Below are 15,546 nucleotides of genomic sequence, written 5' to 3' on the forward strand. Positions count from 1 at the left end.
CAGAGAATAACACACATTTGTTGTAGTTATTTTCAGTGACGTTTGTCATGAGGAAAAAAGGCAGTTTTGGGAACAAAAAAAAAAGCAGCTGTCTCTCCACTGCATGTAGTAGACACCTGCACTGCAGCACTTGGTGCCAGGTAGGATGGAAGGGACATGACCTTGTACGTCAGTTCGGGGACTGAGGCTGCCAGGCAGCTCTGTGGCACTGGGTGTGATGCCTGTTACCGGCAGTGCCTGAGGAGGGTGAAGCACATGAACCTGGAGTTGTACTTGCGCTGCTTTGCTGAGGTGGCTGAGGAAGGGCCAACAGCATGCATGAGTTATTACAAAGTCAGACTGAATTTATTATGCTCTGGCAATTAAAAAAAGGCAGAGGACAACATCCAGACATCCTGTTGTTATTTGAGGGGCAGTAAAGCTTTGTCAAATTCACATACACGAAGTGATAAAAACATAACCTTCAGATCCTTGCAGTCCAAAGGAAGGACAGACACTGGAAACATGAACTTCCTGCAGCTTGCCCCAGTAAGCTACTGATGTTGCCGAGACCGACATAATTACAACAAACATAACTGTAATGATTTAAATTAGCTGTTTACATAATGTTGTTACTTGATTGTTTTGACAGAAACATGGAAGTGGGCTAAGCTTTCCACAAACCAAGTCACAAGTGTAACAATTCCCTCAGCACTGCATTTCTAGGACAATGCTGTTGTAAAAAAAGAAAAAAAAAAAGAAAAATGTACAATAGTACATATAGTTTTATAGTAAACCAGTATCTGAACAGATTTCAGTTTTCCTTCTTTTATTAAAGCTTGCACAGCTTTATAAAATATAAACCTTCCAAAGGTCAAGTTCAAAAGCTGAAAAGAGGCTTTGCTAAATCTAAAGATAACAGCCAAAATACCATTGCTCCTCGAAGACACATTTTATTTTACCTCAACAGTTTTAGCCTTGGAAGGTGAACCATGAACATAACATGTTCTGGGAAAGCCCAGCAGCATCCACCATGTCAACTGAAGAATCCTCCTCTGATGGGAATGCTCTCGTTAAGCCCGTGTTCTATAAGTTTGATGTCCTCCAAGTCATCCTTTATAATGCTAATTAGGTGGCTCAGGCCTTCTTGCTGCTGCTTCAGATGCTGCAGATAGTTTGAAAACCCGCATGAGCATAGTTCATCTTCACAGATTTTAAGTACTATTTCTCAAAGGTGCCATGGCTGGTGGCCTTGGCACATTGGGAAGCCTGGCATTATTTCTTTGGAAGAAGGAAAACCAGCATTTTTCGCACTAACAGTCTAACTGAATAGAGCAGTTTTGTACAACACCTTGATGTACTGTCACCGATAACAATAAAAAGGACTTCAAACAATTACAAAAACATGACTTTCTGGAAATATTTCCCAAATTAGTGCATAGCTGGCTTAAATACATACTTCAAAGAGCATCCCAGGATTCTATCCAGTAATACTTACTTGCTTGATTTCCCTTAAGAGGTCTGCATCAATGTAATAGCGCTCTTCAGCGCGCACTGCTCCAAAGTGGTTTTGCATCCTGATTTGGGACATGAGCTCATTCAGTCTGCCCTGGGAAGAGAAACAGGCTTAAATGAAATCCAACTCACTCACATCTGCCCGAGCTCCAGCATGTACTGCTGCTCAAGTCACCAGGGCAAGAACCACTGCTGCTTGTTCTGTTTTTAATTTTTCTTCTGCACAAGACATACAAAGGGGCAAGCAACACCAATACTTATAAGAACTCAAAAATACTTAAATACCTATCAGTCACAGAGCAAAAAGCATGATGCTACAACCTAGTAACACTACTGGACTTCTCTTCTGAAAGCTTCCCACAACAAATATATATGCATGGTTTGGAAAACTTACGTTCTTCCGTGAGGAAAGAAGTGTTGTTGGCAAAGTTGTATTAACTACTTACCTTGAACTGTGTAGGTGCATTAAGTTCACACTGAATTGTATCCAACTGTACACGAAGCTGCTCTTCATCTGCTTGGATGGCATAACCACTTTTCCTTTGGATCTCCTGCTTTATTAACACCTATGAAACAGACCTTTGAGTTTCATAAGAGAAGCCTTTGCCCATGTCTTTCCCACTAGTCCATCCACATCTTTTGCCCCTCCTCCAGCATGTCACTCATCAGATTTGTTCTGTTGTTTAGTCTGCCACCCCAAGACCTCAGCGCACTCCTACGGCTTCTGAGTAAGACAGAGAGAATGTTCCCAAAGCAGCAGGACATGCTGTGCCCCTGCAGCTTTCCCTGACAGCTCTGCCTGTTAGTTAGTCAATACCATTTACATGAAGTCAGAATTTCATTTCAAACACTGGCCATGCACAAGATGACACAGGTCATCCCGCACTCTCGCCATTTGCCTTCTGGCACTAGGCTGTGTCAGAAGGAGTTATTTGGACTCTCCATATTACCTGTAATGTTCTGTGAGAAAGCGCCATCAGTTTCCTTTTGTACTGTGCAATTTTTGCCATAGTTGTTGTTTGGTTTTTCTGCAGCTCACTGATATCTTCTGATATTATCTGCAGAGGAGATGGAGTCAGTTGGAAGTTGTAAGAGTTTCTGATAACAGAACACATTAGACCTGATCTAAACCCAGGAGTTTCAAAACAGTACTCAGCCCAGCAACTTAGCATCCTTGCCAAAGATGCTTTCAGAAAGCCTTTTCATAGACCTCTACTGTTCTGGTTTCTATTTATTTTCATATCCAACTGGGATTTTCAGAAAGCATCAGAAAAGTAGGTGCCCAAATTACAGTCTGTGGCAGTGCACCTTAATTCAGATGGTTTGAATTTGCCTAAAACAACACAGCAGGCTTGAACCTGAAAAAAACCAAGAGCCAAAATGCAGTGCACAGTGTTTGGCCGAAAGATATAATTAAGGAATATATTATTAAAATACATTGATACAGAGTCCCAGCCCCATGCACGTGGTTCCAGTTTCAGTTTTCAACACACAGGAAGCACGGGGGAGGCTCATTTAATGGCACGTCCTTTGTCAACAGCAAGCAGTCATGACAAAGACGAGGAACCTTACATCTAATCGAGTTTGATGCTGTTTGGTCATCTGATCTTGGACTTTCAATCTTCTCAACAGTTCCTTGAAACCCACCATTGGCACAGGAATAAGCCTACAAGAATACAAATACTTCTTAGAACACATTTTTATGTTAGACACATGGTATGGGTTAATAATCAAGCATATAATCTAATCTGATGTTACAGATGATCTTGACCTATACAGATAAACATATCTTGTTTTGCGAAGTTCTGCAGTCCTCATTATTCCTAACAATCTGTTCCCTTTGCATAAAGAAATCAGCCTAAGTTATCTGTAGCCACTGGAGGGTACAAGGGTACATCACTCTAGCTGTGGGAATAAAGAGAAAAAAACATAATGGTTGTCAAAAAAAAAAAAGTCACAATAACTAGTTCATATAATGGAGGACACCACAACTCCAAGTAATGTAACTAGGGCTCTTTATCGTGACAACCCTTAAGCGTCTAAAGGGGTAAAAGGATTAGACAGGCATTTCCAGTAATCCTCACTGCTTCAAATGAGATCAGCACTTGACAAAGTTATTCTCTAATAAGTTTCTTAATAAGTTACCTGAAGGTTACTACACAATATTATATATTTCTCTTCTTTCCAAGTCTTTTTGTAATACTGCTACAGACTATTAGACTTACTTGTCAGGATCAGGATTATCAACTTTGGCTTGTTCCCATATAATAGGATCAACACCTTAAACAAACCAAACAAACAAGTTTTTAGTATGGGTAGATCTGAACAGATATCACATCTTACAGCTGCTAAGCAGCAAAAATACTAGGAAATACACAAACCCTATGAACTACACTAACTGGAGTGATTGTTACACAAATTAAGGTTAATTAAACAAGGGTAGTTCTTAAAAGTCTTGGTCCTGGAATGTACCAGTAAGTACAGTCCAAAAGACTGTCAAGCACTTCTACTGGTTTGAGAGCATGGGAAAGCAGCAACCCTTATGCGATCAAATTGGACAATCCATACTTGAAGGGAAAAACACTCCTATTGTTTCCACTGCATGCTATGCTTGGGTCATCTTTCCTCTTCAAGTTGCTTACTGTATTTAAAAAAATATTAAAAATCTTTAGTTAAGTGATCAAAGTACCAAACCAGTTTGCAAAATAATTCCAGTAGGTATTATCATGACTCCTAACAGGATTTGTCTAAGGATTTTATCTGCTGACAGAACAGTTGCTTGTTTTACCATCAACTGCTTAATCAGGTAATTACATAACATAAAAGCAATCTAATTGTACATCAACATCATGATGGAAGATATTACATTCTCCAAACATCACTGCAAAACAGGTCAGTGTATTTAAGTGCACATACCTACGTATGCTGTGGGGGGGGAAAAAAAAAAAAAAAAAAGACAAAACCGATAGGGAAGCAACTGACTTTCTGACCAGAGACATGCCAAAAAGAAAATAGAAGTGCTGGTAATGCAACAGTTTCAGGCCAGCTTAAAGACGAGACCAGGACAGTCATCTACCATAACATTCTTCACCACACAACACTCCAGGTCATTCCTCATAAAACCTGCTCCTTTATATCAAAACTCATCTTGGAGAATGATTGGCTCTCTAGAGCTCAGCACTAACCCCTCTTCTTGCACATCTTACTGCTTGATTAGCCAGCCTACAAACTCACCCTCCTTCTCAGGAAGGACTAAGCAGCTGTGCCCACCATCGTTACACAGGCCTTATGATACACCTCCAGTATTAAAAAAAGCCAACTCTCCTGTGCACAGAGCAACTGCTACTCCCCAACGCTGCAGCACTTGGAAAACACTGCTGCTTGTCTCTGATTTTTCTGCAAGAGTAGGCTAAGTTCGTTTTGCAATCCAGGTATCATAACCTTTGCTGTGTTTTTAAACACTATGGTCCTACAGAACATGCTACATAGTGTTTGCTGGAAACCACAGGCTGCTTTCCCTGACCCACTGGAGGGAGCTCACTGCAAGTACTACATGCAATACTGTAGAGAGTAAGCTATAATTATGCTATGAAACGGCATGAACAGCACTTAACTACTCTAAAACAAAGTTGTATACATATTATCTGTATGTATACATATACAGGGTAAGTGCCTTGTGTCCCCCTGAAAACTAAGAATTGAATATAGGACATAATTATTGATATTTAACTTTTTTTTTAATTGGACAAGTTGAAGTGATTTATGATGGCTAAATCATATAGTATGGTGTTGTGTGGCATATTACTGATAAATCATAACTGCCTTAGTGGACTATGCTGCACTCCAGTGGGAAAACCAGCTGCAATGAAAAACATTAGGTCAGAATGCCTCAGAAACTCCTGTAGTTTTAAAAAGTATTTTCCAGGGAGCCGTCACCTGTGTTTTTCCCAGAGATGCAAAAAAGCCCCAGCAGCGGCCTAACCATGCTCCTGTGCAGCCCCAGACCACATACCAGCAGGAGGGTTCTGCAGGAGCTGTTTGACTTGTGCTGGGGAAAGCTCTGTTCTGGCCATGGAGAGGCTGACCCCCAGCTGCTGCAGGGACGATTTGATGTTGGCCTGTTCAAAGTGGGCATAGAGGGTCGTTGCAGGAACTCTCCTCGAAGTGCCGTTGGGTGAGCGCTCAACAACATAAATGATCACTTCTGTCCTGAGCAAGAAAAACCACACACTGTCAGAAAAAGGTCAGCAGCACACAGAAGCTATCACAATGAAGAACAACCCTAAATCAAAGTTACCACTTCTCCCAGCTGACTGCTAACTTCCTTTTGCTAACCCAGATATAAAGTACCAGTAAATCTAGGGTTTAACACAGCAAGGCAGAAACGGCAAAGTTCTAAATACCCTACAAAACCACATTCTTCCCCCCAGTCTTAAACACCATATCATACGGTGATATTAGTACTGTGTTAAGAATAACCTAAAACCTTTGGTCTCTAAAAAAGAACAAAAATGCTGTGGGAAAGCAAGAAGCAGAAATGTCAGTGTGCTGAAGTACTTCAGGCAGACTAGCCTGAAGCCCCCAAGTCAAAGCAGATGGGACTCTGACATCAAACACGCAGAACGAGCCAGCTCAACTAGCCTTGGAACATCTTTCCCACTGAAACAATTATGTGCAATAGGAAACACGGCAAAGACCCTCTTACTATACACCCCAATGCCCTTCCACCTTATGCATGACCACGGAAGGAATACCTCACATCTCCTGAAATACTAGTTTTTATCCCACCCTCATCTCCCACTTCTGCTGCTGAGCAGGGTCTGGAGTAGCCTATTTCCTGACCTGAGATCCTCAGCCCTGCACTCCAGCAAAAGCAAGTAACACACAGAGGTGATACTGGACCATTACGGAAAGATACTGGACTTAACACCTTAAGAAAAAGCAACATGAAGGAATAAGAGACATGAAATCAAACTTGGAGTGAACAGATCTAAAAATCAAGGAGAAAGTGAGACACAAGTAGACTAAACACCAACTCTTTACAACATGCAACACTGGATAAAAAGGCCAAACTGTGGAAAGTACACATACTGGTCATCTGGCATCGTTTTAACACCTTCTACGTTGACAGTGAGGGTCTGGTTTCCTCCCAGAATTTTGTGTAGTGATTCTACGAGCTGCTGCTGCTGGCTTCGAATATCTGTTTCTTTCCTGTTAAAGACCAAGACCACGAGGCCATCTTCATCTTTGTTGTTGGGCATTAAACTGTAACCCACACCCTGCAAAGGAACACACAAAAACTGGGGATGTATCACCTAGCAAAAGCGTACCTATATGGCGTGAAGGGGAGGGGCTAAACCCCTCAATTTTTACAAGTTCAGAACCTAAGTTACAACATATTCAAAGATACAGAAACTTGAAGTCAATGCCCCATCAAAATGTCCTCTCACAAGGCTACCAGTAGAGTAGCTTTTGAAACAATTCACTTTTCACAGAACCAGAGGATGGTTTGGGTTGGAAGGGACCTTAAAGACCATCTAGTTCCAACCCCCCTGCCATGGGCAGGGACACCTTCCACTAGACCAGGTTGCTCAAAGCCTCATCCAGCCTGGCCTTGAACACTTCCAGGGATGGGGCATCCACAGCTTCTCTGGGCAACCTGTGCCAGTGCCTCACCACCCTCTCCAGGAAGAATTTCTTCCTGATTGCCAATCCAAACCCGTTACCCCTTGTCCTGTCACTACAGGCCCTTGTAGAAAGTCCCCCCCAGCTTCCTTGTAGCCCCTTCAGGCACTGGAAGGTGCTCTAAGGTCTCCCCGGAACATTCTCTTCTCCAGGCTGAACAAGCCCAACTCTCCCAGCCTGTCCCCATAGCAGAGGGGCTCCAGCCCTCGGAGCATCTCCGTGGCCTCCTCTGGACACACTTTTTTTTTTTTTTTGATTTTATTTTACAAAAACTTACTAAGTATCCATTTCCCATTAAAAAACCCAAAACCACCACCACCAAAACCCCACAAAAACAACCAACCAACCCAAAACAACTATGAATTGGGAGATGCCATCTCAGCAGGGTATTCATATTACTTCAAAGCTAATATCAATCAAGAACATTTTACTAAGTTACACTTTTTCTAACTTGCAAAAGGAACCAGAAGACCAGACTTTAATACAGGAAAATTACTAGAGTTCCAGAAGAGTTTTACATTTTCCAGGTGTCAGGATGAAAAAGCCAACCATAAATTTTTATGGATTTCTTAGTGTTATCCTACTGTAGATCCAGACATTTTGTGTTGCAGTACAAGTCAACACATGGACAAGGAATATTTCTGCCAGCTCAGACATGCATCAAGGGTCTCACACAAGAATTTGGGACAGCCGACTTCTCTTGTGTTGGCAAGTGTCATGGGTTCTTTGTACAACTGCTTATGAAGTTTAGTATTATCTTTATTCTTGCTGTGGTGAACCTGTAGTAAGCTTAGATGTTTAATTCAACACCATTATTTAATAGAAGAACACTTGTTGCCACCTGTGCTAAGTAACAGCATGCTTTCCCTGTTTCAAAACATAAACCCCTGTCAGCTCCTGTATAAACTCCACCCGACTTGTAAGGAAGACTGAAACTGTTAACTCATTGTAAGCACAGGCAGAGCGGCAGTTTTCATCTCAGCTTGCCTATGAACCGTCGCACCAACATACCACCAGTGACATGTGGGACAGTGGGTGCTTTTGAAGGCCCTGACACTGCATGTGGGTGACTTGCACCTTCCCCCTTGAGTGAGTTCAGCTGAAGACAGAAATGAGTCAGGGGTGTGTCTAGGAGCCTGGTCTTTGTCGGCAGAGGGTAATTCCCTGTGATGCCGAGGCTCACAGAATCACCTGCCCTCCATCAGGCTGCCCTGTCCTGGAGCACAACAGGGACAGTTAAGAATTTTTCTAAGGACAGAGTCTGAGGGAAACATCTTTTTAAAAAGACAGCTCTCTAAGTTACTGGTATTAGACCTGTCCCTGACTGCAGCTATCTAGTCCTTCTCAGGCCTCAAAAGAAAAACACCAAAAAGACCTCAAACCAACCAACCTCCAAACAATCACCTACTGTTTAAGCATATCCCTTTCACTTTCATAGCTGTGAAAAAGGCCCACACTGTGGGGAGAAACTTGCCAGTACACAGAAGACTAAATCTCATTACGTGCAAAGTAGTACTAAGAGCCCATATACATGACTCCCCTGGTAATTCTGTTTTAAATAAATGAATAAATAAATATTTCACAATTTCTTTATGCAATTAAGTATTTCCCAACTACAACAGATTTTCTGTTTCAATGTGGTCCTTCAAATGACAGCCTGTATCACATGAACAAGAAAAGTGTGCTTCTAAGTTAAGAGCTGCATGCTTTGAATTTGCTCTAGAGCTGGCACTGTGTACAAGTGGATTCCTTGAACACCTGCGAAACCCTTTGGGTAATGCGTCATTCTTACCAGATGCCTGATGCTTACAGAGGCAATAAACCAAACTGGCTTATGATGCTTTGCTCGATACCTGTGCTACCAACTTCCGACACTGCTGGCTTACGTGGAACAATGCAGTATTTCCCTTAAGGTGTGTGAATTCGCACCAGCATTAGTAATACTCAGTTCACAGGGGACAAAAGTAAACCTAGTACTTGCCATTGTCTGACCTGAAAGGAAAATTTATGCTTTTGGTAAATGACTCTAATTTACACTTCGCAATTTTTTAAAGCCCAGAAAACTCTACAGCCATTTCAGACAACAACAAGCAAGAAAGTAAGCTTTCAGGTGCACTATAAAAAAAAAAAAAAAAATTCAAGGTAACACCTAAGAGGTAATGCAACAGAAGCCAAGCATTTATTATGCAGGTATTCAGTTGCTGCAAAGATCTTTACAGAAGTGCCATGACGTGCATAAGCAAAACTAGTCTTAAATAAGTATTAACCTACATTCAGGTTAGGAAGTTAGCACTTCAAAGAATCAGCTTGGGAAAGCAGGGTATCACCATGCCTGACCCAAATCCACTTGCAAGTCTCAAGCTTAGCAAGAACATCAGCAGACACGAGATTTGTGGAAGATGAAGAGCTACGTATTCTTTGTTGACAGGAGAAGCAAGTTCTGGAACTGCTGACGGTATCATAGAAGCAATGGAGTCAGCTTTAGCACTGGCAAAGATCAAGGCAGAAGAAATATGAAGGCTGATGTATTTAAAATGCTATGCATGGGCCAGGCTCATGGAGGGTTTTTCTAATGTACACAAAGCCATGAAGAAAGACCTTGAGGCTCTTATTCCAGCTGTTAACAGTTTCTTTCAGATGTGAAAGGTATTTTAAATAGTTTCTGTAATACTGTAATTTAAAGAAATACACATTAGAATTAATTTTCAGAGCTTCACCACAGGGAGGGTGGTGAGGCACTGGGACAGGTTGCCCAGAGAAGCTGTGGATGCCCCATCCCTGGAAGTGTTCAAGGCCAGGCTGGATGAGGCTTTGAGCAACCTGCTCTAGTGAAAGGTGTCCCTGCCCATGGCAGGGGGGTTGGAATGAGGTGGGCTTTAAGGTCCCTTCCAACCCAAACCATTCTATGATTCTATGATGTGTTCCAGCTGCACACACACTAATATAGATGTTATCATATGAAATAACTAGTTTCATGATCCACATATGCATTCGTTATCTAGTACCTCAACAACACCCTGATTTCCAGCATCTATACTTCTTCAGACCTTTTAATTAGTATGTGTCAGAATTGTAGTGTACATTACCTGTAAAAATACTCTTTCAGAATACTCCTTAACAGTAACAAAACCTGTTTTGACACTCACGAGACAGATACCCAGCAAGCAGAGCAACTGCTTCAGAACTGTTTGTGGGCAGCTGAACAACTCCCTACCTTAAACCTGCAAAAGGGGTTTTCCTGCGTGAACTCCACTGGAGCGATGTTATTGTTGAAATACCCTTTGCCTGTTCCCCAGAAGGCCTGAAGCTGGTTCCATTTTGCCAAAATAGCATCTCTCTCATCTCCTAAGAGCGGCGGTGCCGAGAGGGCACTGGCTGTATTGATGAGCTGGTTCGACTGGGCAGGTGTCTGAGCAGGCTGGCTGAACAAGCCACTTCCTAATGCTGTGTTGGATGAAAAAAACCAAATCAACTCTTTTACCAAGACAGACTCACTTGCTAACACGTACCATCTGTGCAGCACTGGCATCACTTCTTTTCACATTTTGAGATGCAAAATAAATGCATAGAATAAATAAATAAATATCACATTATGGTTTTTTTTAAAGTCTTTTTACACCCAATCTTCATCAGCGTCAAAAGTTCTGTAATACTGAGTTAGAAGAAAAGATTTTTTCCTTCTTTCTTTAAATGAGAAGCCTGTATTGACCCATGCCATTATCTGTCACCTTCAATATCTAAATCTGAAGGACAGATTTGTTGTTACAGGTTCAGTGAACTCAGAGCCTGCAGCTGGTCATTATCCAACTCACATTTAAACTGAACTCAACACTGTTTTTCCTCTCCTTTCCAGTAATGCTATGACTGCCAACATCAAATCTGTAACTACTTTCTGCCACTGCCAAAGCAAAGGGGTGAATATTGTTGCTGGAACTCAGGCATGAAGCTCAAACTTGCTTGAGCTCTGATTTAAAAAAAAGGCAATGACTGCAAATGTAGGCATTTCAAAAGCCACAGTTCTGAGAATTCTCTATCAATCAAGAGATTAAGTGTAACAGCCTCCTTCTATAATATACTTCTGTCACACTACTTGTGCAACTACTGTTGCAGCCTTACACTTCCGTTGCTAAGGAAGGGGTAAATCAGGAGAAGGCCATACTTACTGGTCTGTTGCTGTTGGCTACCGAAGCCTCCAAAGCCTAGCCCAGATCCCAACCCGCTGCCCAAACCAGTTCCAGTTCCTGTGCCAAAACTGGTACCAAATCCAAAGCCTTTATTCTGGGTAGCACCAAAAAGCCCTGGGGAAATAAGCAAACAACAGTTGAGAAAAAAAGGAGACTAGTACCTGTGAAAGAAAAATGCTATTGTGAAGGGCTGATGCCCTACTGTTCATTCTAAAGCAAATGCTTTCAACTCTGTGCTCTTACCACTGGTGCCAGTATTGGTGGGAGCAGAAAAACTAAATGTTGGTCCCGCAGTGGTGGTAGTTGTCCCAAATCCTCCAAACGCACCTAACAAACAAAGTTTGCAAGTAAGGCAGACAGCACATTGTGAGCAGCGGCTGTACGCCACATGACAATAAACTGCACACTTCGAGGGGTGTGATGTTGACAGATGGATGTATTATGTTACAAGCATGTAGTTCACATTGATCACGGGTATCGAGTTCATTGTCTGAGGAAACGGGGGAGAAAACATGAACCAGAAAGCCAATACACTTACGATGTGTCAAGAACCCAAATAAATAAAAGCAGCAGTTAGCTAACATCCTGATCCTCTACCAGCGGGACGTGCTTTCCTTAGCGACAGACACGACTAATGGTAGTATTTCCTAGATTCACTCTCAGGAGTACTTCCAGTCAACATTGTTGCTAGGTGTTTGATAAAAGGTCTGATGTTTTGTGAGCTTTTTAAATGTTCCTAACCTCTTAGAAGCAAAAATAGAAACAAATCAAGTCAAGACTGAGGCTCAGGTGCACACAATTGCTGTGCCTACATGGGAATGCTGTCACAGCAACGATTTCTTTCTACACACAGGTTAAATTCTGCAAGGTATTTTTTTTTAAGCCTAGATTCCCTATCCTCCTCCCCATTAAATCTCATTTTGAGGTTCAACCAAAGGAAGACGATGCAAAAGCAATCAACCTTCCATGGATTTTCAGGAACACCAGTCACTGGCTAGCTGGAGGAGACTTAAGCGAGGGCCTGAGCTCCACCATGCCAGAGAAAGCCCCAGGAAACCCAACTTCCCATGTGTCCCCTTAGAAAAGGTGCTCCAATACAGGGCGACTGTGCCAACAGGCACTACCAGCCCGGACAACCCCCCAGCGTGTGGGGCTACAGAGGTGCTGGATTTCACCACACCATCTCTTAGCTACAGTGGTGCCAATCACTACTGGCCCAAGGTGCAGCCTGTGGACATCTGACCAGCCTTGCAGAACCAAGCTTCTCTGTTTCAAACGGTTTATACACATATTCAAATGAAGAAAGACAGTCTGCTACAAAGCATTTGTCAAAAAGATGCCACTGCAAACTCGTGTGTCAACAGCAAAAAAAACCCCAAAAAGTCTCTTTCAACCTACTACACGTACCGTCCTCTAGTATACACACAAAATAAAAAGCTTAAACTAAAGTTGACATGCAATCGCCTTTTCATTTAGCAAACATCTTAATGCAAGTGGATATAAGGATTTGCTCCCTGCAACATTTAAGTTTCAGTCCTACCAGCAAGCGAAAAACCCTAGCAGGAGTACTATCAGATGATAGTTTTTAGACAGTTTTGTACTCACAGCAATTTAGTCATCCTTTCTTGAAAAAGGATCTAAGAGTGAAAACTGCTGAAAAAAATGAAGTATCCAAGTTCTCCTCTGGGGTAGTTCAAATCCAGCTAAAGAGATACAGTTCAATAGTGTTCACACCAAATAAAAACAGAATGGGATCCCTCCAGTGCACAAAACAGGTAAGAGTATGCTAATGCAGGGAGCGATGAATGGAATGAATATAGTTCCTATACGAGCAGCGGCAATGAGACTCCATGGGCTAATTCTACATGAGTAAAAACTTTAGAAATCCATAGAGTTTAGCATTTTTACATTAAATCGGAAAGATTTAACTTGAAGATCTATCAGCTGATCACTCAGAACTGACAGATCTACATGGGGCCATGAACAGCTTCCTTAATCAACACCTAGCGCACACATCACCCAGAAGACCGACCCTCCCAGGAGGGCAGAGAATCTCTCAACAAGAGCCTGGGATGCGTGCTATTTCAGGGTGCAGAACGGCATTTTGGAAAGAGAAATCACAGCGAGGGCTGTTCCATTTGTGCTGATCGTATAAAATTTGTTTCTCCACAGAAACTACTGAGGTGTAGTGCATTCATGACAGCCAGCGGAAGGCCAATGAGGAGACACAGGGGAAAATGATGGCATGACAGCAGTAGTCCAAGAATCTCATGTCAGGAAACGTGGCGTTAGGGGCCAGCTCTGCGATTGCTGGTGATTGCCTGGATCGGAACGGAGAATTGGTGGTGCCATTTTGGTAGGTAATTGAGGCTGAATTTTAGACTGGGTCAGACTGGTAGGTCACCACAATGTATTTCCATTTCAAAGGCTGAGTACTTGGAACATGCTTATTTTTCTGCAATAGCCATTTCTTCAGAATTTAGCAAGCCAAAAAACGTACAAGCCTGTGGTTCTCAAACCCATTCCACTTTCAGGGCTTTTATGTCCAGTCTTCACTGGATACGAACTAGTACTAAATACAGGTTCTCAGTTCAGAATGTAATTCTTGGACCCTGCGTTAACATTTATTACAGAACAAGTATTTATGCATTATCTACCTGCACTTGCCAGACTGTTACCAAAATTGAATGGTGGAGTTGAGGTAGTGGAAACACCGAAATTCCCAATATTAAAATTCACTGCAGGATTAGCAGTTAATCCGAAACCCCCAAAATTAAACCCACTGGCAGTGGAGTTTGTAGTTTCAAGCCCACCAAATCCTGACAAGCGGGAAGCAGAAAAAGAGCAAGGTAACATTAGTTTTAAGTAAAAGGTAGATTTGGGAAAGAAAAGCTAGATTATTTTTCCATCACCATGGACAAAACATGCATAGTTAACAACAAGAATAAGATACTAACTTATTAATTTATTGAATATGAGGACAGTTAAAAGCTTTAACTCACTCTCCCTGCATCACTGCCATAGGCATGTTATATTTTTCAACCATACTGCATATAAAGCAGCTAACATTTTTCCCATCTTATTTCAAAGCTATACATGAAAATATCCATGTGATTCAACATTCTTGCTAAGAGAAATTTTTCACCGCCTAAGACAGTTTGATACAGCCACAGCTGTGCTAGCATAACTGATAATAGCGTCTTTATTTCATAAGCTGTTGGGAAGGAAAGAATAAACCACCTTCATGCTAATACCATACCCCCATATGAGTGGCAACAGCAGAATAACCACAAAATACAACTCCAGCAGCCAAGGCACCACGCGTGCCTCAAACGCTCCTGGGCGGACTCACTCAAGTTACGTTCGCAAAGTCTAGTTCGCAAAGTCTACAAGTCCCACTCCAGCACTTGCCAGTATCTTACCTGATGCATCTGGGTTTTCAGTGCTAAGAAAGATGGGCTGATAGAGTGGCTCCCCAATTCCCTCCTCAGAAGTAGCTGAGACATGCTAGACTGAGAGACAACGGGAATCCCGGGGCGTGATCCCAGAATTCCCTGTAATATTGGTCTGCGACCACGGTAAACCTTGTACGGTGTACAAGCAGCACCAGATTACCTTGTAGTTTAAGATGAGGCCAGAAAGTCTCTGTCAGAAGGGTGTTGAAGCCCCCACAGTATAGCCCTGGCTAACTGCAGCAATGATAAGCCCTGTCCAAAGGACGCTCAGTGTGTCTAGAACTATTTTACTAAGTGTGAGTAAGGAAGGCTGTGCCTTACATTTCACCAAGAGTGACAGGCAATTGACAGCAAGAGGGAAAAAGCCTTTCTTCCTTTACTGTCTTTTACACTGCTCAGAAATTCACGCCCAAGAGCATCTCGTTCATAGAGGATCACTGCTGCGATCTAAAGCGGTGATCCGACTATCCCGGCAGCACTAGCCAGACAGCACCGTGCCTCGCCACACCACGAGCGCGCTGAGGCAGGATGAAGCCCCGGACGCCTCCCGACACGGACCCGCCACCGCTGGAAGGAAAGAACCCCGCCGGTAGCGCGGGGACAGCGTTCGACCGAAGGCGGGCGGGAGAAAGCAGCGGCCGAGCTCGCATCTCACCGGTTCCACCGAGAAGAGGCGAAAAGGGACGGGTTCCGCCGCTGAGGGGCTGCGCACTGAGGGGGGAGCACGC

At 42.7% G+C, this 15,546-nt stretch overlaps 1 protein-coding gene across 1 annotated transcript; it reads right to left on the bottom strand.

Annotated features, from left to right (window-relative positions):
• Positions 1-326: 326 nt before the first annotated feature.
• NUP54 (nucleoporin 54kDa) lies at positions 327-14,293 on the bottom strand. Its single transcript, XM_010147266.1, is given in 13 exon segments — positions 327-1,144; positions 1,478-1,588; positions 1,941-2,060; positions 2,445-2,552; positions 3,067-3,160; positions 3,720-3,774; positions 5,507-5,703; positions 6,586-6,773; positions 10,394-10,623; positions 11,343-11,477; positions 11,607-11,690; positions 14,021-14,245; positions 14,248-14,293. Coding segments are annotated over 13 exon segments (1,722 nt in total). The 3' UTR covers positions 327-1,015.
• Between the last annotated feature and the right edge of the window lie 1,253 nt (positions 14,294-15,546).

The sequence above is a fragment of the Eurypyga helias genome, unplaced genomic scaffold, assembly GCF_000690775.1.
Source record: "Eurypyga helias isolate BGI_N326 unplaced genomic scaffold, ASM69077v1 scaffold23452, whole genome shotgun sequence".
Classification (NCBI taxonomy): Eukaryota; Metazoa; Chordata; class Aves; order Eurypygiformes; family Eurypygidae; genus Eurypyga; species Eurypyga helias.